This window comes from Brienomyrus brachyistius, chromosome 1 (genome assembly GCF_023856365.1).
Source record: "Brienomyrus brachyistius isolate T26 chromosome 1, BBRACH_0.4, whole genome shotgun sequence".
Lineage (NCBI taxonomy): Eukaryota > Metazoa > Chordata > Actinopteri > Osteoglossiformes > Mormyridae > Brienomyrus > Brienomyrus brachyistius.
Window position 1 is genome coordinate 56,182,864 of NC_064533.1, and position 26,105 is coordinate 56,208,968.

The 26,105-nt window shown below is 42.9% G+C and overlaps 2 protein-coding genes across 3 annotated transcripts in view; one reads left to right on the forward strand and one right to left on the reverse strand.

Annotated features, from left to right (window-relative positions):
- LOC125746082 (collagen alpha-2(V) chain-like) overlaps positions 1-4,861 on the reverse strand; it is a 32,863-nt gene extending 28,002 nt beyond the window's left edge. Inside the window, exon 1 of the mRNA XM_049019744.1 lies at positions 4,645-4,861. Coding sequence (XP_048875701.1) covers positions 4,645-4,735 — 91 coding nt within the window. The 5' untranslated portion in view covers positions 4,736-4,861. The remainder of the gene's footprint in view (positions 1-4,644) is intronic.
- A 17,549-nt stretch (positions 4,862-22,410) lies between these two features.
- pjvk (pejvakin) lies at positions 22,411-26,075 on the forward strand. 2 transcript variants are annotated; one of them, XM_049021124.1, is made up of 6 exons: positions 22,411-22,666; positions 23,709-23,904; positions 24,729-24,870; positions 24,949-25,066; positions 25,221-25,364; positions 25,461-26,075. In XM_049021124.1, exons 1-6 carry the CDS (start codon positions 22,456-22,458, stop codon positions 25,760-25,762), a joined length of 1,113 nt encoding a protein of 370 aa, XP_048877081.1. In that variant the 5' UTR covers positions 22,411-22,455; the 3' UTR covers positions 25,763-26,075. The 2 variants fall into 2 exon arrangements, with proteins under 2 accessions (XP_048877081.1, XP_048877174.1); XM_049021217.1 differs by having other exon boundaries at positions 22,546-22,666; positions 23,487-23,904.
- The last annotated feature ends 30 nt before the right edge of the window (positions 26,076-26,105 follow it).

The window sequence follows — 26,105 nt, forward strand, 5'->3', positions numbered from 1 at the left end:
CAATAATAGTCTCAGGGATTTATACCCATTATCAAGAAAAAAACTTTTTTTTTAAGAAAAAACATATTTCTTAACGGCTATCAGTAGCAGGAATTCTATTTCAGCATTTTCAACACCAAAAGAATTACCCCAAGGCTACAATTCTATTAGTGTATAGAGCCAAAAATCCTCGATTTCATGTTCGTTGAAGTTTCCACTTTTTAACAACTGTATAAAGTAATGTTATTTGTTATATAAATCAACTCAGGTGAAACAAAAAAATGTACATTTTCAGGGTTGCCAGATCTCAAGCTTCTGGTATGACACACACACTTACGGCAAATCTATATTTTTCCATTATAAACCTAAAACTAGCTATGTCAAAAGTGTATTTACATGGTTAAATATAAAAGCAGACTATTTACAAGGCATGAACTGTTTCATTTGTGTGCAGACAACTCGAACTGAAAATCTCACTCCAGCCAGCTTTTTTTATCAGTTGACGAAAGTGCCAATACACTTCATCATAGTCTTTGGTCTCGCAAAATCATTATTATTTAGTTATTGTCTCATTTTAGTCTGAAAATAAAGGTCGTTGACGATAACAATGACAAAAAATTTTCATTAACAAAATTGTGTTCTACTCACAGGCACCAATGCCACAGAGTTATGGTTGTCCAGGGATGATTGAGAGTAATGTGATTTTCCATTGGGCAGTTGGTTAAAGGGGACAGTGGAGGCATGTTGGAGGTACGGTGGGTCCCCAACATCCATGCTGCTCCTTTCAGCCACCCATTGAGGTCGCATTTCTGAATCTAGGCTTTTCTGGATGAGGAGGGAGCGACACACTAACAGATAGGTGTGACTCATATTTATTGCGTGCCAGCAAGCATCTGCCAGCTGATGTATCACAGGAACAATCTGCTGCCTATGTGTACGGCTGAACATTGCCGTAATGCTGTAAGAATGAGGACCCATGTTGCTGCTCAGTCCAAACAGTGTTCTGGTTCTCTTTAACTCAAAGCAGTGTCTTCCAGGAATACAAATTCTTCATGGCTGAACACCGAGGAGCCATGCTCTCATTTGGCTAACTGAGCCTGAGGAAAGGCTGGAACATCTTCCGGTGCATGAATTTAACTGTGACTGATGTTTAAAACAGTGAGACAGCCCTCTTTCCAAAAACCAATATCTCAGCTTTTTGGGGCATTTTATGACTGAATTTCTTGGCAGACTGCACCATGTAAAATGCAAAATTGATTAAACATGTTCTAGCAGCTGAGGAAAGCAGGTAAAGTGCCTTAACAGGCCTGAGAGTATTTGGGGAGGAGTGGTTGGGTAGTAGCTAAACCAGCTGTACAAATTTTCCCAGCTCCCCTTGCACAGAATGACGTATCATTTTCCATGCAGCAATACCTTCACACCCTTTCACTTTTGTCTTCAAGCTGCCCTTAGATTTTCCAGGACTATCTAACACAAAGGAAATGGCCATGTGCCTCAGACCCTCTGAGGTGAGAAGGCATAGTCCAGTGCCCAAGGTCTCCACTATGGTGTGTCCAGACTATCCCCACTAATGGTGTCAGTACACTTTACATGCATTTTAAATCTATTTGGACTACAGGGCTAATGTTAATTGCGCTAAACAGACTGAGGTGGGAATACAATATTTCCAGTAATGGCTGGAATCAATCTAAGAAGTGATCTAACACGGTCGTTAGCCCCATAATTCAAACATTGACGCTGGAAGTTAAAATGCCTACTTAATGACTAACATGCTTTAGGAGGAGTCCCACAGCACTTAGAGAAAGGTGTTTGGTTTGTATGCTATTTAATGATCAGGATAAAAACAGGGATAAACTCCACACAGTACAGATATTCTGATTTCACATTGGTGTTAGAAAACATGCTGAACTGATTCAAATTGGACTGAACCAGCTTCACATTGGAATTAAGCAGATTCATAGATGACTGAAGCAGATTCACAGCTGACTGAAGCAGATTCACAGCCAGCTAAAGCATATTCACAACTGACTGGAGCAGATTTACATCAGAATTAAGCAGATTCGCATCTAACTGAAGCAGATTCACCTCAGAATTAAGCCTATTTACAGCTGACTGAAGCAGATTCACAATCGGCTGAAGCAGATTCGCATCAGAAATAAGCAGATTCAGAGTCAACTAGAGCAGATTCCTGGCCGACTGAATTGATTAAAAAAAGGCTAAACCAGATGCTGAAAGCATGAAGCTGATAGGCCGTGATCTTTGGACCCCATGGCCACGCTAAGCTGCTGTCACATGATCTTTGCCTGTTCCAGCCACAGACTATGACCATATGTTTTCCCCTACAGACACCTCCTTGGCTTCCAGACTTTTGTGTACATATTTTATAAATAATGCTGAATACCCTTCACAGTTGTTATGAGAAAATGCTGTAAGTAACAGAAAAATGTTCACAAGTGCTATTGCTTTTCACAACCGACATATAAGCCAGTCCCTGGCAGCACAGGTACCAGGCTGTGGGACACACTGCACTGGATGCCGAGCTCTGTGGGCACATGCACAACTGTACATGAATACACACTGTGGGTAATTCTGAGGCATGAGTTAACTCTGTGTCTTTAGATTACAAGAGGAAAATGATGTACTTTGAGGAAAACCACGTGATATGGTGAAAACATGCAAACTCCACATACATATAAGGTGGGACTCAAATCCCCAACCAGGGATATGTGACCCAAAATGGTGAAACTCCAAATTCACCAATCACTATTGTCCACAGAGTTCTGTCCCTCATGACTGCTCACTGAACACCATCACCCCATTGGGTATGATCCATGGCACATTTGCACATCAGCTGCTCTGATTGGTCATGGGCTGGCTGTCTGCCTTTGCAGCTGCCTGCTCCCTGGCTTTTTTTGGACTGCTGAGACCTCCTTATACAGCACTTCCCGCACATAGCTGTTGCTTTGTTTCTGGGGGGGCTGGAGCCCAGCTGCATTCTGACCACAAAGAGCCGTGATCAAACCCCAGCCTTCATCCTCAAGAGCCTTTGACCTCTGTGCAAGGGGCCTCTGTAATTGAGCCTGAAATAGAGGGGTGTGTTCTGCGGCTGTCCTTTCCAAGGGCCAAACTGATTTTTAGAAGATTGTTGTGGAAATGACCTATGCTCGATTTAGGTATAATGATGGTCAAAGCAGCTGGCTGCGGGCAGTACTTGCAAACACGGATGGACCTAATTTCAATGCTGGATCCCTGGGTAGGTCTGACAAATGCTGGGCAGAGCTCTGAACTAGTCAACAGCTGGAGAGAGGTGACACCAAACCTCAGTGGTGTCTTATAGCCCAAGAAATGTTCCAAGTTATAAAATGCTATGTACTGAAATAACAGCCTGCCCTCTTAAGAGAGAAAATGTTATGTTAACGTTCAGATGGTGAAATGCATTATTTTAAAAGACTGAGCAGTCAACACATGGTTAGACCTCTTAGAATCCTCAGATGCCACCCTGCAATGTCTGGTACACTGGCTGTACAGCATAGCCAGTCAGAAGCTTTTGTTTGCTGATTGCTCTAAATGCTATTTCACCCTTAGACAATTTTATAGAGAATGTCTTTCATTTTTACTTTTAACAAAAAATAGTAATGGGTGTACTTTGAAGTGCTTTGCATTGTTTGCATTGCATTGTTGTGCTTCAGTTGGCCTTGTAATCTTTAAATTGGTCAAGGGGGCCCAACCAGGGGGAACTCCCATAGGGGCTGAGTGTCTGAATGTCTGTAAGGAGTCGGAGATGCCAGAGTGTAGGCATAGATAAATAAACCTGCTTCACTGTGGTTCTAGACAGGGCTTCACTGCAACTCCTGACAGGGCTTCACTGCAGCTCCATGCAGGCCGTGCATTCAGTGCTTACAGAAAGCAGGTTATAAGAGTACTACTCTGCACTTTCCATGATGTCATGGAGCAGTGTGGAAAATATAATGTAACAACAAGGGCGGTGGGTGTAAAACACAGAGAGGCAGCCACGGGGCAGGGTCCTCATGCCTGTCTGCCATTTTCAGTATATTCCAGACGAATCTTTGCTTTGTTACAGTTTTTGTCTGTGTGGCCCCCATCTGTGCCACATTAAATAGCATGCTGTTCCTCCACGAGCCTGAGAGGGACTGGATGGGAAGTCCGATGGGAGGGAGGCAGCAGGGGTTTCTGGAGAATGTCTTTGGATGACAAGTAATGAGCCCACTGGTATCACAATAGGTGAATAGACCATTTGAGAGACACACAAGCCCAGAATCTGCCCCCTGCTCTCAGGTAGTTTTAGACCAAAACAATAAAACAAGTGAACAAGAAATAACAAAGCAGAGGTGTAAATGTTACTTCTACCAAGAGGTGATAGAGGCCCACCAGTTGGGCATTTAAGAGGACTTCACACAGCCCCTGCTCTCATGCTTAACCATTAAATACAAAACTTGAACATGATAAATCATCAATAATAGCTGCAAAACTATTAAGGAGGAGAACATCATAATGAAGTATCAAGCCACAATTTGTTCCTGAAGAGCATAATTCCATTCCAGCCAAAAGACCATCCAATGTTTTACATGGCCAGTGTTTTTCCTCAGACATACTGGGATCTCATATATGTAAATCACCACATAACAACAAGAGGCACTTACTCACCACTGTTCCCTTCCTGGCCCCTCGAAAACAAAACCTGAGTGATGGAAACAGTGAAAAACAGCAGAGTCCTGAAGTGCGGAAATATCAGCATGTCTGTGAGAAAGACATGAGCTTTCCTCGTGTGAAAAGAGAGAAAGAATAGGAGGACGAACAGCCTAACACTCCACCATGCAGGCACTGTATGATCCCTTGCCTGTTTGCAGCAGACCCAGCCCAAACTGAGTGGGGGGGGGGGGGGTGGGTGGGTGGGTATGCCTGTGTGTGTGTATGTGTGTGGGGGGGGGAGGGGGGTTACAGCTTTAAATAGGAATGCTTGCAGTCCTTCTCCTCCTCCTCATCCCATGGAAGCTCTGTGGTAATCACCCCCTCTCAAACATCTGTGGTGAACACGCCCGCCCTAAAATGGACAGGCTGTCTCTTATGCAGCTTTTTCATACATTGTTACCCGATGGCCAAGATGTTAAGCACTGTGAGAACATTCACAGAACATTCTAGCTGTGTTTGTGGGTGAGCTGGGGTTAAGGCTCCTCCTGGACTAGTTGCTTAGCAGCACCATAAAATCCTGTTTTACTGCAGTCATTTATTACAGCAATCCAAAAAAGTGACTGGGAGGCATTTTTAAGAGAAAATGACTGAAAGCGACCCAATTTGACCAATATTACTATGATGAGATTCAGTGGAGGCTGAAATGTGTGTTTCCAGTGGACGTGGACAGCTGGTGCTAGTATCTCGAAATTCATTCTTCTTTGTATGTAATTTTAGTTCAGAGGAAATGTTGGTGGTTAGCTAGACTGACCAGTAGAGAAGGGAATTTTACCATCAGGCTTGTTTATGTGCTATGTGCTTCTTTTTTTACTTACTATACTCATAGACAGATACATTATACATTAAAGCTACACTGGGGATGAAGCGTCACTTTGTTACTGTTTCCACAGGCAGATGGCTTTGTTGATATTGTGTAATATCTCTGGTTTAGCACATATTCACAAGACTAACAGGCATCGAAACTGTGGAGAAAAAACTGTCCTCTTCTCATTTGCGTGCTGCGAAGCCTGCATTTTTGGGGGGTGAGGGGTGGGAGTCATACATGTGTTTGTCAGATGCTTATCTAGTTTTAATAAGACTTTCCTCTCCCATGAATATAAACCCCTGCCTGTATGACATCATTTTTTCCTAGTTTATTTTAGGCATTTGAAATATGCTCTGTGCAATTAATGCGCTGAACTGAATAACACTGATACAGCTTGTTAATTTGCTGAGTGTAGTGATCCACAGACCATGTCTCACAAAGGTATCATAGTCTGTTGTTATGTTTAGGAGTCTCTCTTGGGGCCGTGAGGTTTTTTATGCATTGAATGAGGGGCCTGCATTTCCAGCAGTTGAATTAGATTTTTTTGGTATACTTATGAGGAATCCCTTAAAATGCACTACAAGTTTCACCGGCTTTTGTATATCCCACTTGCTAATTTCAGCTGGCACTAATTACTCTAATTAAACTTTAAATGACCAAAGTTTGGTTTTTATGTATTACTACCATAACAACATGGAGACCATTGCACTTTCTGGACACTAGTCCATGTTCTAAAGTTTTTTACAGCTCAGAGGTGGGAGTGTTGACCTTTGAAGAATTTTAAATCTCCCCATGGGATGTACCATTTCCTCAGCAGGGGTGCAATTTGTCATTCAGATTTTTCAGATTGTTGCTAGTCAGAAAGAGGAGTGCTATTGATTGCAGACTGTCACTCAGGGTGAATGAATCACTTGTACCAAGACATCCTTTACAGACTCAATCAGGAAGGTGGCTCTGGTTTTGCAATCAACAGTACCTGAATTAGCATAGAATGGTTAAAACTGTTCCCCTGGCTGTACATCAGAACTAAACCGCATTTGTGCTCTGGGTTTTATGACGGGAGAGCTGGCCTAACTGTCTGCACAATGTGGAGTGGGGAATCTGATGTACTAATGTAACAATGTATGCAAACCCTTCATGGTAGCTCTTCTTCCTTTTCTGTCCCTCTCTCATTTTTCCTCTTTTTCTTGCACTGTCCATCAAGCCCTGCCTGTTTCCATATCTGCAGACTCCACAGAGGGAGGTGATTTGATGGCTGACAGTGATGAAAGCAGATGGTCAGATGGTCCTTTATTGGTGTCCACTTTTCCCTGCTGACCTGAAGATCATGGAGGCCTTATCTATGAACAATGATGATACATAAGTGCTTCTTGGTGGCTGCCATTCCCACTGCCTGATATAACTGACAGATTTAAATGTGATCTCTCCTCAAAGTGGAGGTCATCATGAAACCTGCTGTTGATGTGAAGCAGGTGAACTGTGACATGTGCAAATGTGTTACAAAATGCTGTTTTTCAGATATTAGAGAACCATCTCTTCAGCTACAGGACCAGAATACTGCTATTTAATATGACCATGCATAGATATAAGCACTTCTTTGTGTAGTGGTTTGCGATGTATTAACCGTTTTCCACAGCTGACTCACTTTTTCTTTTTAGAATTATTATACGTTCTATTATATATTCCAGTGATATACAGTCGTCCCTCGCCACTTCGCGCTTTGACTTTTGCAGCTTCACTCTATCTCGGTTTTTTGTATATTCATTAAAAAGTCGATCGAGACAGCGAAAATGATACATCATTAAGCATCAGAAGCATCTTTGCTCTTGTAAGTGATTGCGATTTCTGAGAACTTTTATCTAAGCCTACAATGGCTCCTAAATGTATTATAGGTTAGTGGTTGTGTGTGAGAACTGTGTGTGTGCGTAATTAAATGTATAATAATAATATGATATTTGTAATGTCTGTCTTATTTTCCTCTTATTTTGTCTAATATATTGGGTAATGTGAGTGTAATGATGACTAAAGGGTGTTATTTCATGTCTAGAGGGCTCTAATAATGTTAAAAACCATATTTAGAAGGTCGTAAACTGTTTTCTATGCTCTAACTATGAAAATATTAAATTTATAAATAAAGAATCCTACTTTGCGGAAATTCACTTATTGCGGTAGAGTGTGGGACTGAATAACCATGATAATTCAGGGCCGACTGCATGCAGCTTCTTAAAACATCCAATGTTTGTTTGTTTTTTTTTTTTATATACAATTATAATAATAACTGTAAAGTATAAGTGTCCCAAAGGCCAAAAGCCTTGTACAATGAGTAAGCAGCAACAGTGCTAGCCAGTGCTAGCTTGACTGTTTTATCATGCTGACAGAGAAAGGCTACAACCCCCCTCCCCTACCCCTGGGCCCCTATAGTGTCAGAAAAGGGGTGAAGCTAATATTCCCCAGGATCTGAAGGTCAGGAACACCACACATGTGACTCTCTCACTGACCAGCTCATCCACAGAGAAAATCCCAAAGACACTGTCGCTGTGGAGACACTTGAATGTTGATGTTTAAGTCCTTTGGACTTAAAACGAGTTTAAATGGAAAATACAAAGAAAAAATCTCACTCTCACACTTTTTACCTGCATGTCTGCTGTTAGTTTGAGTCTGAAGCAAAGCTGGACGATTCAGTACAAGGCAACTGAGGACTGGGACCAGCTGGCTTTAATAATGTAGACTGTAGGACATTTTGGCAACCATCCTGTTTCTGCAGGACTCAGCTATGACAGAATATATTGTGCAAGTTTGGTCACCATACCTTATGAAGGACATCGCTGCCTTAGAAAGGGTGCAACGTAGGGCTACGACAATAATTCCTAGTCTTAGAGCAATGTCTTATGAGGAGAGGTTAGCTGAGCTGAATCTGTTTAGCCTTGAGCAAAGGAGACTAAGGGGGGACATGATCCAGGTATATAAGATTCTAACAGGTCTGAATGCTGTTCACCCAAATGGCTATTTAGTTTAAATACTAGAACTCATGGCCATAAGTGGAAATTAACGGGAGAACATTTTAAAATGAATCTGAGGAAGCACTTGTTTACACAGAGTGTAGTTAGAGTATGGAATAGTCTTCCTGCTAGTGTAGCGCAAGCTAAAACTCTGGGTTCCATTAAATCAGAGCTAGATAAAATGTTAACAACTCTGAGCTATCAGTTACGTTTTCCCCAAGCTAGCTTGATGGGCCGAATGGCCTCCTGTTATTTGTAAATTTCTTATGTTCTTATTATCCCAACAGCAGACAGTGCTGTCAAACTTGGCATTTTGGTTGGAGTTGGATTTCGGTTCTGGATCTCAGCTCTTAATCATTGTTCTGCAGCGCTTCAGCTCCATGCTTGTTGTGCTACTCGGTATGAACCCAGGAGAACAGAGGTATGAGTTTGAGTAAAGGGGCCCTGGTGTTCCTGTATGCCACACTGAGCCTTACAGTGGGACAGGCCAGCTGGGAGATATACGCACACAGCTTGAATTTTAAACAAATGCAGGGTTATCATTATAAAGTTAATTATAAGCTGTATGAGACACATGAAACTGGATATTCTGCTGGCCTTCTTTAGCTAAATAAGCCCTGACTTTGCCTTTGGGTTATTTTTGAGAATGGAAGTAATTACTAAAACCTATTTCTCCATGGAAACCGCTGCCAAAATATTGCTACAAACAATTTTTGAGGTCAGAGCTCACACAGCATTAAAAAGTGTGATGCTGCCTCACTGTGAGTCTGAGCAGTGTGTTTCTGTGCTGCCAGTAACTGCATTTGCTGTGTGAAACACACAGATACTCTTTCAAAGCAATTTACCATTTTATTTGGTTCTAATAAAGGGGTCTGGTCCTCTAAGGATGGCACTGTAGATTCCGTTTGGACCTTGAAATGACATTAGGTATATTTCTCCATGTGCTCCCTTGTTAAAACAGGCCCCAACATTGATACCAGGAAAAAACACTCAGCTTTGTATTGCTCCTGTTACTTTTACTAGCCTGTAGCTAGTATGATGTTAGGGGGGGTCATTTTCAAATGAGTATCAAGTGATCTTTTCATCAGGTCACTCTCAAATCAGTACCAAGTAATCTGTTCATCAGGTTACTATAAAATGACTACCAAGTGATCTCTTTATCACTCTTAAATGAATGGATAACTTTGCAAAGATTTCTTGTACAAAATATAATCAGCACATTACACGCGGACTTCCTGAAAGTTAGCTGTGGATCTGTTTTTCTTTAGACTGTCGGCTGTTTGCTGGCAGGCATGATCTGGAATTCTCTGTGGTAATGTAAGCGGCGATGTGGTTTCCTGTGCTTGAGCGCTATCCCTCTTCGCCTCCTGCACGCTTCTCGCCGGCTCCTGAGTGTTTTTGCACATGGCTCAGCCGTCTCTACCTACCAGATGGCTTTTTCATGTGATGCTCAGAATGCTCCAGACAGCGTTCCCTGTAACAGCAGATGGGAACTAAGGCGTGCAATGCAATTGGTTGTCAGCTACCTTGTATCTCTGTCTGGACCTCTCGCCCTGCTTGTTGCAAACTTTTGTCATAGAAATGTTACACTTCAAGGAGTTATAACTTTACTATAACAGGACAAGGCTTTTGATCCCCCATTTATGATGCTGTTTTCACCCTTCACAGCTCTGATTCATTAAATAACTCGCATGTCTTGGCAATTCAGCACCCAACTTACCATTGGTTTCTATGGGCAAGGGTGATGATTATAATGTTTATGGCTAGTTAACATGACTCGGGGGGACTGTGTCAATTTTACACTGCGACTGGCTCGCGGGGGCTCTCTGTAATATGTGGTGATATGTGTGGAGAAGGCAGATTTTGGGCTCTCATGGTACACACAGTGATGGATCGCTTCCTGCTGAGTATTGCTTCCTGACCTCTGCCACCACCTTGAAATGCAGCCCAAAATTCATTTACTGGGTTTTCAGCTGGGTTTGGTTTAGCTAGGTTTCAGATTTGCCCGCTTATGGTAAGGTTTGAGATACACTCATCTTTTTTATTATTAACAACACGGAGGCTTTACAAAACACTTTTTTGAACCTGCTTTCACTTAAATACCTTTCATACAACAGCAGTGAGAAGGTAGCTGATTGAGTCGTCAACAGAGTTGGAGCCCCCCACCTCCCTGAGTCTTTGCTGACACTTTCCCCATGCAACAATGCTTGGGCTCCCTGTGGTCTCTGAATCAGATTCAAAATCATTAATGTATGTGTCTGTTGACATACGACAAATTCACTTTGACTGTTGCACAATACAATCAAGGACAATCAAGAAAATATAATACATAAATGATGTACTGGAATGTTCCATCTCCTCCATTCACATGGTCACATGTCTGCTTGAATTTAGCTTCACCTTTGAAGTTTAATTTGCTGCAAACCACACCATGTGGCTATCGGTCTTATCTGTGCACCTACTTAATAGGAACTTCTGGAAAATCTAGATTCATCACAAAGCTACTCTGGTGGGCTGTGGGTGGTGTTCCCTGCTACTACAGACTACAGACAGGACTGAAACCATAAGGGTGCGGCATCAGCCTGATGTGGCTCCGGGCTCCAGCAAACTACACAAATCTGCCCATGTTTTTCATGTGAGATTTGATATTTTGTCTCCCTACTAGTGAGCTAAGCGCCCTGACAGAGAAGATCTCTCTCTTGTTCTCTAAACTCTATTTATCACACCATTATCTCCATGGGACACGGGAATTCAGTGGGCAGAATATTCTGGGATGTGAAACACGGCTGCGCTTGTCTTGCATGCAGTATGGCAGACAGGGGAAAGTATGACTATCGCGCTGTCTGGGGAAATAAAGTCCAGCCCTCCACAGATGTGTGCTCTGCTTATTGCACATTTGGCCTGGAAACTTTCTTTACTCATTCTAATTGCAAATCATTTTCTCCATATAAAAAGACTACTATTTACACAATGACTTTCCAGAAGTCATGGTGAAAGATTACCATGTGACATTATTCTCATGGCCCTGTAATCCCACATCCAGCCCTAGCATTTAATGACAAGGTAATAAATATCATAGTCTAAGACAGTGTTTCTCAAACCAGTCCTCTGGGACCCATGTTTTTGCTCTCGCCCAACTCCCAAGAAAGTGGGACAGAGGAAAAATGTGGTCTGTCTGAGGGTCCCCCAGGACTGGTTTGAGAAACAGTAGTCTAAGAGAACTGAGAAAGGCAATGGCATTTCCATTTCTCCTGTAAGGTGCTTATAGAGGAGCACTCTTGATGGGACTGATAAAAGAGCACTTGTGATGGGATTGATTGTGAAGTGGCACATATCAAAGGCAGAATCCAAAAGTGAAGGGCTACCCGTACCCTGTACAGCTGACATTACTAATGGAAACAGTGAATTTAACTGGTATACAGTCCAGCAGAGCTGCTATGATTCACCCACTTTGTCTCAATCCAGGGGGAGGGCCAAGAGTTTCAAGCAGACCTTCAGTGAAGGAGCTGTTAAGATGGCCGACTGCTTCAGTCATCCAGGCAGATTCCAGTTGGAGCATGTTGTTTTTGCTGAACTCACTGTGATTCTCACTGTGGTAATTATCAGATCGCCAAGATCGGAGTCTATCTCAGTGTATCTTGCCCCCAAAATAATAGCCTTCTATTCCCTCTGTTGACCTTCCAAAGCTGTTCCTGTTGATGTTCTCTGAACATAGTTGACTTCAGGAATCCCAGCCGCAAACTGCACCAGGCTGCAGCATTGGATCTCTCCTGTTAGGATACTGGACTTTCACCCAGCTCCTCCCTGACCAAAGCCAGCACAACCTTTTGGCTGCCTGAAGGTGCTGGGGTAGCATGCTGAGCTAATGTTACCCCGAGCCTCCTTGATTTCTGTAAGGCTTGCTGTTATGAGTTATGGGCAAAGTCCTAGCCATCCATTGCAGAAAAGTGTTTTCCATGGGTGAAGTGATGATAAAACAACACTATTTATGAGATTTGAATTTCAGGCCATCAAGCTGTACTTGGCTCGGTCCTCTAAAGAACAAGCAGAATCCAGTAACTTGAGTATAATGTCATTGTTATGTTTCTGTGGTGAACCATGGATGTTCTGTTTACCTAAGCTGAAGTGAAACAGAAAATGCTGCAGGATGCAGGAGATAATGAGCTCCACGGCTCTTCTGCGCTGAGGTCACCGGGGTCCTGGGAGCAAGTATGGTGCTGCTGTTCCTTTAGCACGTATCGTGTACAGATTATAGCCCATCCATCCATCCATCCATCCATTCATCCATTCTCCAGCATCTTTTACTGGTCAGGGTCACAGGAGGCCTGGGTCCTAGTCAAACAGATTGGGGAACAGATTGAATCCATAACCCTGGAGGTGTGAAGTGGCAGTGCTATTACTGAGCCACAATAATTCAATTCAATTCAATTTACAGTATATAGCGCTTTTAACAACAGTCATTGTCACAAAGCACTTTACATATAACCGGCCCGAACCCCACCAAGCAAGCCTGAGGCGACAGTGGCAACGAAAAACTCCCTCTAGCAGGAAGAAACTTTGAGAGTAACCTAGACTCGGAAGGGTACCCCATCCTCCTCTGGGCAGCCGGGAAGCATGAAACTGTATTTACAGTGACATTAATTTTAGTCCATATAGTTTTAAAAGTCCCAGTTGGTTTCATGTGATTATCTCCAAGGAGTCCAGGTGAGGGTTCAAGCGATGTAGTGTCGGCTAAGGATCAACTCGGAAAAAAGAAGATGGAGAAGAGTTTTTGCCCTTCACCTAACCTACGGCAGTACTAAAGTAACTATAGCAGCCTGGCTAAAGAGAGACCTAGAAGGAAGAACAGACATGAGGGTTTTCAAGGGTTTTGGCGTTTAGCCAAACTACCGTCCACAGCTTAAGTGATCGGCGAGTGTGGCAGGACAACAGCACCAATCCCCCTTTCACCTTTAATCTCAAAGATTTCCATCAGATTTCCCATTCACCTTAGAAAAGGGGATTTTACTATCCAAAAGACTGTCTAAAGAGGTAAAACTTAAGCCTTATCTTAAAAGTAGAGATTGTGTCTGAGTTCCAAACACTAATTGGAAGTTTATTCCATAACTGTGGTGCTTTATGAGTAAATGCTCTTTCCCCAAAGGTAACGTTCTTTATTCTGGGTATGAATAGAAGACCTGCATCTTGTGATCGAAGCATACGATTCGGAATGTAGTTGCAAATGTGGTTACTCACATACTGCGGTGCAAGACCATTTACAGCTTTATAAATTGAGTAGCATTTTGTAGTCAACACGAAATCTAACTGGCAGCCAGTGTAGTGAAGATAAAATAGGGGTAATATGATCATATTTTTTGGTTTTGATGAGGACTTTGGCTGCTCCATTCTGGACTAGCTGGAGTTTATTTAATGACCTATTTGGACAGCCGGAGAATACATTACATAATGCAGTTTGTTTATCGGTATAAATGCATATTTGCGTCAGGAAAGCAGCTTTTTCTACAGTACATTGACTCTATGAAAGTGTGTGTGATGTGTGATTATCTGATTGTGCCCCACACTGCAGGACATTCGCACATCATAGATTCTGGCTCTTTATGGTATGTCATAGCTGAACCCTTCTGGGTCACCTCTAAGAAATTAATTTGGTGAATTAAGAGGCTATTTCTCATGCATTGTCCAAGATTTTAGTCAGACGGCGCAGAGCTGTTGTTTTTAGTGCTGGGCGGTCGGATTCTCAACCATCAATTCAAAAGCGTGGATCCGAATCATACTGGAAAAGAGGAGCTTACAGTGAGTCATCTAACAAATATGTGGGCTGAACATGAGAGTCATTTATAAGAGGCTTGCCACAGAATGAGTAGTCTGCAGGCCTTATGGCCTTGACTGTTTTACTACTCAGCAGTGACCGTGTTTCTGTGACCCTGCTGCGCTATTCATTTTGTTCAGCAGAAAACCCTCTGTATAATCACATTATAGCAGATAGGTACACCATGGCCAAACATATCATAAACCCAGTTTAGCTTGCATGAGATTATCCTGCCTGTACTCCCAGCCCTAAAGAGAACTACATGTTGTCACGCCCAGCTCGTACGATCCTTGTGTGTGCCACGCCCCCCTGATTATCCACGTGTGCTTCCCTGATCGTACCCAGCTGTGTCTAGTTATTTTGATCTGTCCTGTCAATTTGAGTCCAAGTCTTGCCTGTTTCCCTTGTCCGTCATTGATGTTTGTAGATGTCAGTGCTGGTTTTCCGTCTTGCCCTGTTCTTCCCTCGAATAAATCCCCGTTCTCCCCGAACTTTGCCTGCCTGCCTGCTCCTTGCCCGCTCTCCTGCCCGAACGATCACCTGTCTCACTGGCCGATCGTGACACATGTTGTAGCTTCAAACATTTTTGCTCTGTTTATTTGGTTCCTTCTGTTAAAGCGTTAATTTCTCAGTTTGGAAACAGAATCAGTGGAGGTACTTGTCACGATCAGTCGCGGGGAGAGCGGTGATTGTGCGGGCAGGCGTGCAAGGAGCAGGCAGACAGGTCGAGATCGGGATAAACTCGGGGTTTATTCAGGGAAGAGGGACGAAGGAACATCAGGCAGGAACAAACCACACCAAACCACGAAAGATCCACAATGACGGACAAGGGGAACAGGTCAGACCAGGACTTAAATACACAAAGACTAATCAAAGGAAGCGGACAAAGCTGGAGACAATCAGGGAAGCACACGTGGGTAATCAGGGGGCGTGGCACACACGAGGAGCGGACGAGCCGGGCATGACAGTACTGTATAAGTATACATGCTGCTAATGTCCTGAGCTTTTCAAATGTGAAGGTAAGGAGTGTGATGTCCAGAAGAGGGTGTGAGGTTAAGATGTGGTGTTAGGACTAAAGCAGAAGGCAGATGCTGTTTTGTGTGTCCTCCATTGAATCTGACAGTTAGAGAGGGGCACATGTTCACAATGGAAAAATGACAGGGCTCAGCGGTGATCTTAGTTGGTAGAGTGTGAGGGCTCAGCAGTCATCTTCTCAGCTGGTTTTGTTGCTCTGTACTTTGCAGGTCTGCAACTATAGAGGAAGAGAGCAGCTGTTTATGCAGGACTTTGGAGCATGGCATTCCTTATTAAAGGTGGGACTTATTTAGATTTTTTTGACCTTTGCATGAAGAACTAAGTCATTAATTTTGGTTTGACATGGCAAATGACATGATATGAGTGTGGGGATGTGTGGAGGTATACAGGAGGAGCAGACAGGTGTCTGAGGAGCAGTCGTGTGCTGATGGACGAGGCGTGTCAGCAGGACCCGTGTGACCATGATGAACTTTTTAGAGCCGCTGGTCCATAAAACCACCAGAATGTGTCTGGAAAATCCTCCCGCTTTTACATTTCTGTATGCAAAGAGAACTCTGAGTTATTCTAAGCTGACACCCTTCTTGTAGTTCCTGACTACTACCTTGCTTGTATTGTCCCAACTCATGTCAGACTGTCCAGAAGCAGCCTCACAGTCTTTCCTTATGGCTCCTTGCTCATCCCAAGCCCCCCCACCCACCCCCCATCCCATCCACTTTCCAGTTTCCTCCTAAAAATTACCTTGTTCATGAAAGACAGCATTTGTGAATTTTACAAACTTGTTTATTCAAAACAAGTAATTGCCAGTCAAAAGACTATACTATCATTGCTTAAAGCTAAAAAATGAATTACAGTTAGCTGCAGTGACACTGGGCAGAAGACTAATGCTTGGTAAACATTTTATTTTATTTTATTTTATTTTAACTTTCCTCTGGAAAATGAGCTGAATGTTTCAAACATGTGGAAGCGTTCCAGGTCTGCACAAGCGGTCTGGCATTTTATCCTTGGTCTTTCAGACACAGAAACAACAGTAGTATTTTTTTCTTTTTGACATAAAAATGCCTGCCAACCTTATCATATGAATGCTTGCCAGCCTGATATACGGAGCTGGGAGGCTTTCCAACCAAAGCCACAGTTCATTAGTAAATATAGTGTCCAGCACTAATACAAAAAGCACAACTTTAAAAGTTTCAGTTTTAAATTCAGAAGTGTAACCAAGGCTGAACAAGTACATTTTACAGCATGCAAGCTGTAAGTCATGGGTGCTTTTGATGTAATATAAGTCATGTAAAGACTCAATGGCAGGTTAATTTAAAAGGCAGATCTTTCACTGAAATAAGAGCATAAGAAATTTGCAAAAGAGAGGAGGCCATTCGGCCCATCAAGCTCGTTTGGGGAGAACCTAACTAATAGCTCAGAGTTGTTAAAATCTTATCTAGCTCTGATTTAAAGGAACCCAGCTTGTGCTACACTAACAGGAAGACTATTCCATACTCCGGCTACACGCTTTGTAAAGAAGTGCTTCCTCAAATTCATTTCAAAATGTTCTCCCACTAAGTTCCACTTATGGCCACGAGTGCTAGTATCTAAACTAATATTGAAATAGGCACTTGGCTGAACAGCATCCTGACCTGTTAGGATCTTATACACCTGGATCTTGTCCCCCCTTAGTCTCCTTTGCTCGAGGCTAAACAGATTCAGCTCTGCTAACTTCTCCTCATAAGACATTTCTCTAATTCTCGTCGCCCTACATTGTACCCTTTCCAAGGCAGCAATGTTTTTCTTAAGGTATGGTGACCAAACCTGCACACAATATTCTAGGTGGGATCTTAACAAGGAATTATATAATCATAGCATCACCTACCTTGACTTTAACTCCACACACCTAGAGATGTAACCCAACATCCTATTGGCCTTTTTTATTGCTTCCCCACACTGGCGAGAGTGGGACACAGAAGCATCAATATACAGTACACACCGAGGTCATTCTCGTATTCAGCTACCTTTATTTCCATGGAGCCCATAAAATATCTGTACTTTATATTTCTGCTCCCTGCATGGATTGCCTTACATTTATCTATGTTAAATTTCATCTGCCAGGTATCAGCCCAGTCGCTAATTAAATCAAGATCCCGTTGTAGTCTCTCCACTGCTAGATCAGTATCTGCTACACCACCCACCTTGGTGTCGTCAGTAAATTGAATGTTTAATGTACGTATTGGTGTCAATATCATTAATGTAAATTAGGAACAACAGTGGTCCTACAATAAAACCCTGCGGTACCCCAGTATGAACGCAGACCTACTGTGACATTGTACCTCTAATAACTACTCACTGCTTCGTGTCTGTTAACCAATTTTCAATCCAAGCTGTTACAGTTAATAAAATCCCTACAGCCTTGAACTTAAGCAAGAGCCTTTTGTGGGGGACAACGTCAAAGGCCTTCTGGAAATCTAAGTAGATCACATCATAGGCCTTTTTGTGATTAATTTCTTTTGTAGCTTCCTCAATGAACTCAAGTAAATTAGTTAAACCTGATCTACCTCTCCTAAATCCATGTTCGCTATCCCTGAGAATGCTATTTAAATCCAAATAATTCCAATAATTCCAAATAAATCCAAATGGTAGAATGCTACCGTTTCCAGTTGGATTATAGCTTCCATTATTTTTCCAGTAATGCTAGTTAAACTGATTTGCCTATAGTTTACTGGATTATTTGTATCTCCCTTTTTGAATATGGGCATTATAGTAGCATGCTTCTAATCAGAAGGTACCACACCAGCAGATAACGATGTCTGGAATATTAAAGTTAAAGGTTGACTAATAATATCCCTCATCTCTTTTAAAACTATAGGTATGATGCCATCAGGCCCCTGTGATTTATTTATTTTGAGCTTAGCTAGGCTTTGTACCACTTCAGCCTCAGTTATACATACAGTATATTGGTCATAACTACGCTGTATTTCTACTAAATGGTGGTAAGTTACTTGTGTTCTCTACTGTGAACACCCGTGTAAAATAATCATTAAACTCATTTACTATATCAATTTCATTTTCAATTATAAGGCCCTTACTATCCTGCAAATTAGTCACTTCAGTTTTTAGAGCTCTTTTGAGTTAATATATTGGAAGAAACTTATATTGTCATCATTAGCCTCCAATGCAATGTTACTTTTTAACTTGACCTGTAGACTTAGATATTCCTTAGATACAGCCCTCCTACCCTTGCCTATGTCATTGGTGCCAACATGCACCATGACCACTGGATCCACCCCAGCTGGGGCCAAAAGCCTGTCCACACGATTCGGAAGGTCCCCTACCTGGGCACCAGGCAGGCTAGACACCGTACGGGACCTTCTATCACGGGTGCACACATGGCTATCTATCCATCCATCCATCCATTTTCCAAACCACTTATCCTACTGGGTCGCTGGGGGTCCGGAGCCTATCCCGGAAGCAAGGGGCACGAGGCAGGGAACAACCCAGGATGGGGGGCCAGCCCATCGCAGGGCACACTCACACACCATGCACTCACACATGCACACCTACGGGCAATTTAGCAACTCCAATTAGCCTCAGCATGTTTTTGGACTGTGGGGGGAAACCGGAGTACCCGGAGAAAACCCCACGACGACATGGGGAGAACATGCAAACTCTACACACATGTAACACATGTAATCCCCTACTATCACAACCTCCCTCTTCCTGGGGGTAGGCGGCTCCTTGGTGCCCAAGGGCCCACCTGCCTCCCCAGTCTCTTTCAGCTCTAAAGCTGGGAGCACCTGAAAGCGGCTAGACATCGTCACTTCAGGTGATGCCGCCTCTGTGAACTGTGTACGCTCTTTTCTACGTCTACGACCGTTTTATAATAACCAAATTAACAATTACCTACCAGAGTCTAACTTCCTGCTAAACTACATTTAACTAAAATAAACCAAAGTAAAGCAAAGTTGCTCTAGGGAGGCCGAAAAACCATAAAAAGCCCTCTCAAAGCAGGTTACTGCCAGAGTGGGGAAAAAAGTGGAAAATGTTCTCCTGGCCCCGACTGGCGACTGAGCAAAGCTCAGGAGCAACTGTCATTTTCCGAATGAATGTTACCGATATTAGATATTACACCTTGCGGTGTTTGTAGCAAAGGTACCCGGATAGAAACGCTGCTCGCGTGACACCCGCAGCTATCGATAACACTCGCACTGTCAATTAACAAAGACAGACAAGTACTCACGCAGACCTAGAGTGAGTGAGTGACTAAATAAATAAATAAATAAAAATGAAACAACAACCACCCACCCAATCGTACTGGCACACAAACACTCAAATATACTTACAAATAATCCAGTCAACCGCTTGTCAATATATAGTCAAGCTCCTTCATCTGGCAGAAATAAATAAGTTACAATGAGGCAATAATCTGCAGTATGCTCTTCGATGACTTGAGGCAATGATTAGAACACCAAAGACTTGAAGCCCTGGAGCAGAGAATAATAGCTTGGTCAAAGCTTGTTAATCACTGTGCTTTTTGCTGACCGGCTGATGTAACTGCCCATCTATAAACATCTGTAAAGTTACACCACATAGTCTCTCAGTGCTATGTATGCACTCTGCGCTCTGTAGGAATTCATAGTTAATGCCTGCATAGATGGAAGGTAATTATGAGGATGTTGTTTTTTAACACCTGTGAAAAGAAGGTTCCAGGTGACTTGCTTAAACATCAATGAATGCATCACTTTTAAAAATGCCATTTTTTAATGTTGTGTAGGTAGACTTCAGAGGCCCCCCATAAATAGTTAATGTGTGCCCCTGATCTATGAACTATGAGGGCTGATGGCATGCTCCCAAAGGAAAGGGGCTTTGGCTCTGTTCAGTGTCACGGCAGTATCTCCTTATCTGCTTCCTGTAAGGAGAAGCTGGGGTCTGTTTCTCTCAGACAGACTGCACCCCATTGCACTTATAAAGCAAAGACAATATACTTTTTGTTTCAACTATTTTTACTTTAGCAACATGACTGATGCATAAGCAACCTCTCTATAAAAATTGTTTTTTATTGTAATTTTCTATTATGAGGAAACAGGCAGCTGCTATGGACAATCCCTGCCATCTGTCCCACTGGCACTGTCATGTCCTGAGGTATTTATGTAGGACCAGCTGCTTTTGAGCTTTCAGTGTTTCGGTGCGTGTTTTTCTTCCAGGGGTGGGACTCCTCTCCCCTGAGTAAAGGCAGGAGCCTGGGGGGGTGTGCCCCCAATGATTCCAATTCATGCTCCTTCGCCATTTTGTTCTCTGTTTACTTTAACTACTCTGTTAAAATGCACTGCTGCACATAACACTCATTCCGTCATTCTGCTCTTTATATGTACCATTCTCCTCCCCCATCTGTCATATAAACAAGCTGCTGATGAGTCATGTCTCATGGAAGGAGGTGATGGAGAGTCAGCCTCATCCAGTGTGTTACAGTGGCCCCTATGGGTAGCTGCGGTTATGCCACTCCCAGCCTCGTAAAATCTAGGCTTCAGTCCTATGACCTTGTTCTGGGTATTTCTAAGGATAAGCCTCTGTGCATACGAAGGTAGCCATTTCAAGGCCAACCTTGGCAGAATAGTCACTTATATGGGCCGTTAAGTCAGGCCCTTAACCTCCAGCTCCATTGGTGCGGCTATGGGGGGCTACCCTTTGCTGCCAAACTTTCTCTCACTTACATACATGTCTGTGTGCCATGGAGAACATGATGGGCTAGTTAAAAAGAGAATTCCCGATAGGGATGAATAAAGTATCTTTATTATTATTAATTATATTGATTCTGAGTGGGATACTTCCTCCTGAAAGACTCACCCTCTCCAGGTGCTGCTCACTGCCCCCGTGCTCAAAAGCAGAGAGCTACTTCAGCCATGAGAACAGTGCAATAAGAGGCCAAGTGACCCTGACCCTAACCTGGTTACTACACACATTTGCCCCATTCAAATGCAGCATAGACACCTTTCAGCACAAAATTCCAGGAAATCACTGTTGTCTTGGAAACATGGAAACATCTAAACATGTCATGAATACATGAGCTGCTATATATATATATATATATATATATATATATATATATATATATATATATATATATGTATATATATATATATACATATACATATACACACACACACACACACACACACACACACTCTACACGAACTCGTGGCCATAGGTGGAAATTAGCGGGAGAACATTTCAAGCTGGATTTAAGGAAGCACTTCTTTACGCAGCGTGTAGTCAGAGTATGGAATAGCCTTCCTGATAATGTAGTGCAAGCTGAATCCTTGGGTTCCTTTAAATCAGAGCTAGATAAGATTTTAACGACTCTGAGCTATTAGTTTAGTCCTCCCCAAGCGAGCTTGATGGGCCGAATGGCCTCCTCTCGTTTGTATAGTTCTTATGTTCTTATGTTCTTATATATATATATATATATATATATATATATATATATATATATATATATATATATATATATATCGGTATATTTGTATGCCAGTATGTGTATTGGATTAAGAATATTTGTGCTTCCATTTGTGACACCTGTCATTAATGCTGACACATATTCATGTAGGTAGCATGTACCTAACGTTAATTTAAACCAGCAGCACTGATAATCTGTAAGTCAGCCATCTCTACATAAATTTGTAGTAAATAGATCATGTTTGTGATGCTAGGGCTCCCTCTAGTTGCAGTGTTAACATGTTACTGGTGAAATTTAGGTGAAAATAGCTAACATTTTCAGTTATGCTATTTAATTTTGATCAAAGAAAATAAAAAAAAATCCTCTGCTGTCATCTGTGTGTTCAGGGCTCACCGGTGACACCATGCCACACTGAGTGCTCCTGGGAGTCCAGTGGCTTTGGTAATAAGCAGCTCGACAGGATTCTGTGTGGCAGACACAATGTCCCCTAGCTCGGTATCACTTTCACGCTCATTTTATTATTTATCGTGTTCAGAACAGAAGGATGAGTGGAGTTGGTGGGGGCTCAGTGACATTCCGGCGGTTTCTGGGACCACTGCCAGCTCACTCTCACACTGCTGGGGGCTCAGTGGCATTCCAGTGCTTTCCATGACAGCTGCCAGTTCTCCCTTCCAACAGTGGGATGTTTGCTGCCGCCACCAAGAACTTTGTGAAGCAGGTCGGAGACACAGGCCGGCTGATCCCTGTGCCCAGTCTGAGCGAGGCCGATCGCTACCAGCCACTCAGCCTGGTCACCAAAAGGAAGAGGATGCATTTCTGGAAGAAGACCAAATATGCGTCCACCCCATTCTCTATAAAAGATGTCCTGGTGGGGGACAAGGAGATAACAGCAGGTACTGTGCTGTGTGTGTGTGTGTGTGGGTGTGTGTGTGTGTGTGTGCGAGCGGGTATAACTATCCTTATGGGGACACAATGTCCCCATAATGTGATAAATATCCGTTTTTTTTTCACTTATGGGAACTGGTTTCCTGGTCCCCATAAGGGAAAAGACTATTTTGTAAAAATCGGTGACTACTATGAAAAAACAAAAAATACAAAAACTCTTGTATATTGCTTGATTACTTATGGTTAGGGCTGGGTAGGGGTTAAGGTTGTCATAGTTAGCATTAGTATTTTTCCCGTAGAAGTGAATGAGCATAAGGATAGGTATACCGTACATTTGCGTGTGTGTGTGTGTGTATGTGTGTGTGGGTTTGCATAGATCACATTTGAGGACCAAATTGTCCCCAAAGTGTACTAAAACCTGAAATTTCCCTACCTTTGGGGGCATCTTTTGAGGTCCGTATTTGGATAACTCAGTTTTATAAAAATCCGTGAATGCAATCAAAAAAGTAAAAATGCCAAAAGTCTTATATTTTGGTTGGTCACTCATGGTTAAGGTTAGGGATGGGTAGAGGTTAAGGGTGTCATGATTGGGATTAGGGTTTTTCCCATAGAAACGAATGGACAGTCCCCATTTAGATAGGTAGACCAACTTGCATGTGTGTGTTTGTGTGTGTACCCAGGGCTTAATTGCTTCATGGTTGCATATAACTTAGCTAGCAGATCAGTCAGTTTATCATTGATACCTTGCTGGTTAGCAGAACATTCAGGTTCAGCTTCTCCTAAATTAGGAATGCATTTATTGAATTATTGATGTGTGACTGTTTGTAGCCAACAGGGGGCCCCCAAACCTCAGGGGGGCCATGCAAATTTGTGGTTTGGGTGGTGATAAAACTGCTAAACTGCTTTGCTGTGTGTACTTCAGTATCCAAATGGTGAGCATTCATATTACTTTCAGAGGAAATATTTATCCCTGTACATTTCATTATAATCTAGTGAGAAAGTGAAGTTAAACCACATAGTATGCATGACCACACTCTCTTTGACACACAGGGGTCTCCTCCTATCAGCTGCTTAACTATGAAGACAAGTCTGATGTGTCTCTGGATGGCCGGCTGGGAAACCACCTGATCAGCGATGTCGGGGTTAACATCAGCGGCTCAGACTCTGTGGCAGTTAAAGCCTCCTTTGGGATTGTCACGAAGCATGAAGTGGAGGTTCCGACGCTGCTCAGGGAGCTCGGCTCCAGGTACTCTGTGCCTCCTCCAGTCACAGCTACCACATGACATGACTTTTTGTAGTGTTCTAATTGTGTCCAAGGTCTTGGGAGAGGGCATCAATTTGCAAGCTGACCATGTTGTGAAAGTGCAATAACTCTACATAATTGAAGGACTGGGGTTTCCAACCTAATGAACACTAAGACCTAATCCTACAAGGAAAATAATCTGGGGAGCTATGTGTTTGATTCATAATTCAAGATTTTTATTTGTAACGTACACAAACATAGTGGTGCACCTACTGTGAAATGAAATTTCCACTACAGACTGTCCAATAAACGAGGTAGAAGGACAACAATATTAAATTATGTACGTTTACAAAATAACTACTAAAATACATAAATATATAAGTATATAAAAGTAAAGCTAAAAGTTAGAAAAAATAGGAGAAAAGTGCAAGTTGCAGTTTCACCCTTTTTGAGTTTTTAAATTGGTGGTATTAATGATCCTAATGGCCTGCTCAGCCGCTCAGTCCGGACCATAGGGCGCAGCCACTGGAAAAGTTTATAGCTTGGGAAGTGTATCTGATAATGCATAATGATGATGGTGGACCTACATCGTTAGATGCAGATGTCCTGTAGAGTGTGCAGTGTTGCCTTGATTTGCTTGATGCACCACACTGCCCTCTGCAGGGCTCTGTAGGACCCCCCCTCCCCCCCAGATCCCCACCAATTCAAACGCTGACCTTTTCTTTGTACTGCATGGCTGCTGGTGGGTAAAGGCTCACAGCAGTAATTGAGTTCATGTCAGTTGCCCAAAATGTATAACCTCTTCAAATGCAAATGTCTCATTTCAGGAAAGTGGATCTAGACCACTGTCTGATCCGCCAGTCAAAGGAGAGTGGGCGGACCATTTTGTGCGTCGTCATGGAGAGCATCCGCACGACTCGACAGTGTTCCCTCACTGTGCATGCGGGAATGCGGGGGAAGACTATGAGGGTGACTACTCACAAACACTGAGCAAGTTTCCATTTCCTGCTGCCACCTGTAATTGGTTGGTTACATTTCTTGCATCAGTTTCAGATTGATGATGACCGCAACCCAAAGGGCCGGGATAAGGCCATAGTGATACCAGCACACACAACAATCGCATACAGCATATTCGAGCTTTTTGTAAGACTGGATGGGACGCTGGGTAAGCATTTTCTGGACAAGCTGTGTTGGCATAGTACTCTGTATGAATTATCTACACTCAAATCTATAAGCAAAAATACATAGCATGATATGGTATGCCAAGTAACTAGACAGCTAATGGACATGCAATCACACAGATGTTTTTGTTCCATAAGACCTTTGCGTAACATCCGAGTCCCCTGGTGGCTTTGAGAAGGAGCAAATTCGAGAGCAGCTGGGTGGCTTCATCGGCCGCCTGTCCTTTGGACGCCTGCGAAGGTTCTTCTCAGGCATGGTGTACGAAAACCCCTTCAGAGCAGGTTGGGCCCAGAAACCACGTCTCATGTTTGGCCATTTGCAGACTGACTGTTTGTTTTGATGGGGGAAAATGACAGCCATTTTCTCCTCATGTCAAGATGACAGGACATTTGTGGAGGTAGCCCACTCTGACATGTACATGGAGGACCTTGTGGCAGACTACTATGAAAAGGCGGCGAGCATGACAGACATCTCCACAGGCTATCTACGGGAAGGCACTCACACCCGCATCAACCTGCTAAACCACAATATCCCCAAGGGTCCATGTGCACTCTGTGGCATGGGCCAGCAACGGCGGGAGACCGTCTATGGCTGCCTCGAGTGCTCCTCCAATGGACACAAGTACATCCGATTGCACGTGGTGCCCTGTTTTGACCTGTGGCACAAGACCACCAGGTGAATACAGGATAATACCTCGGCTCGACTGAGTGACAGCCACTGGGTGATGCTGACAAAGCAGGCTTATGTAAAACACAGTTATGAGAAGCTTGAGGTGCACTGAAGCTCAGCACTGCAGACAGGTTGGTGCTAATTAGCTTCCAGATGTTCTCCATGGTGCTCTGTATAATTCAGTCAGCATATTAAGACCTAGCAGCGCAAGCCAGTGAACCCCATTAAAGATTATTTTTCACATTCTGTTAAGGCACAATGTTCTGTTTCCCATGAAATTCCTGGGTTTTAAAGCAAATAAAATTGATTTATTTATGTGAAAAGTCTATTTATCAGTCATGGATTTTGGAACT

Bases quoted from the DNA above. Each gene is read 5' to 3' on its own strand.
- pjvk (XM_049021124.1), top strand. From the start codon at position 22,456: ATGTTTGCTGCCGCCACCAAGAACTTTGTGAAGCAGGTCGGAGACACA. The intron at 24,871-24,948 runs GTGACTACTCAC...TTCTTGCATCAG, and splicing joins TGCGGGGGAAGACTATGAGG to TTTCAGATTGATGATGACCG. The intron at 25,067-25,220 runs GTAAGCATTTTC...TTGTTCCATAAG, and splicing joins AAGACTGGATGGGACGCTGG to ACCTTTGCGTAACATCCGAG.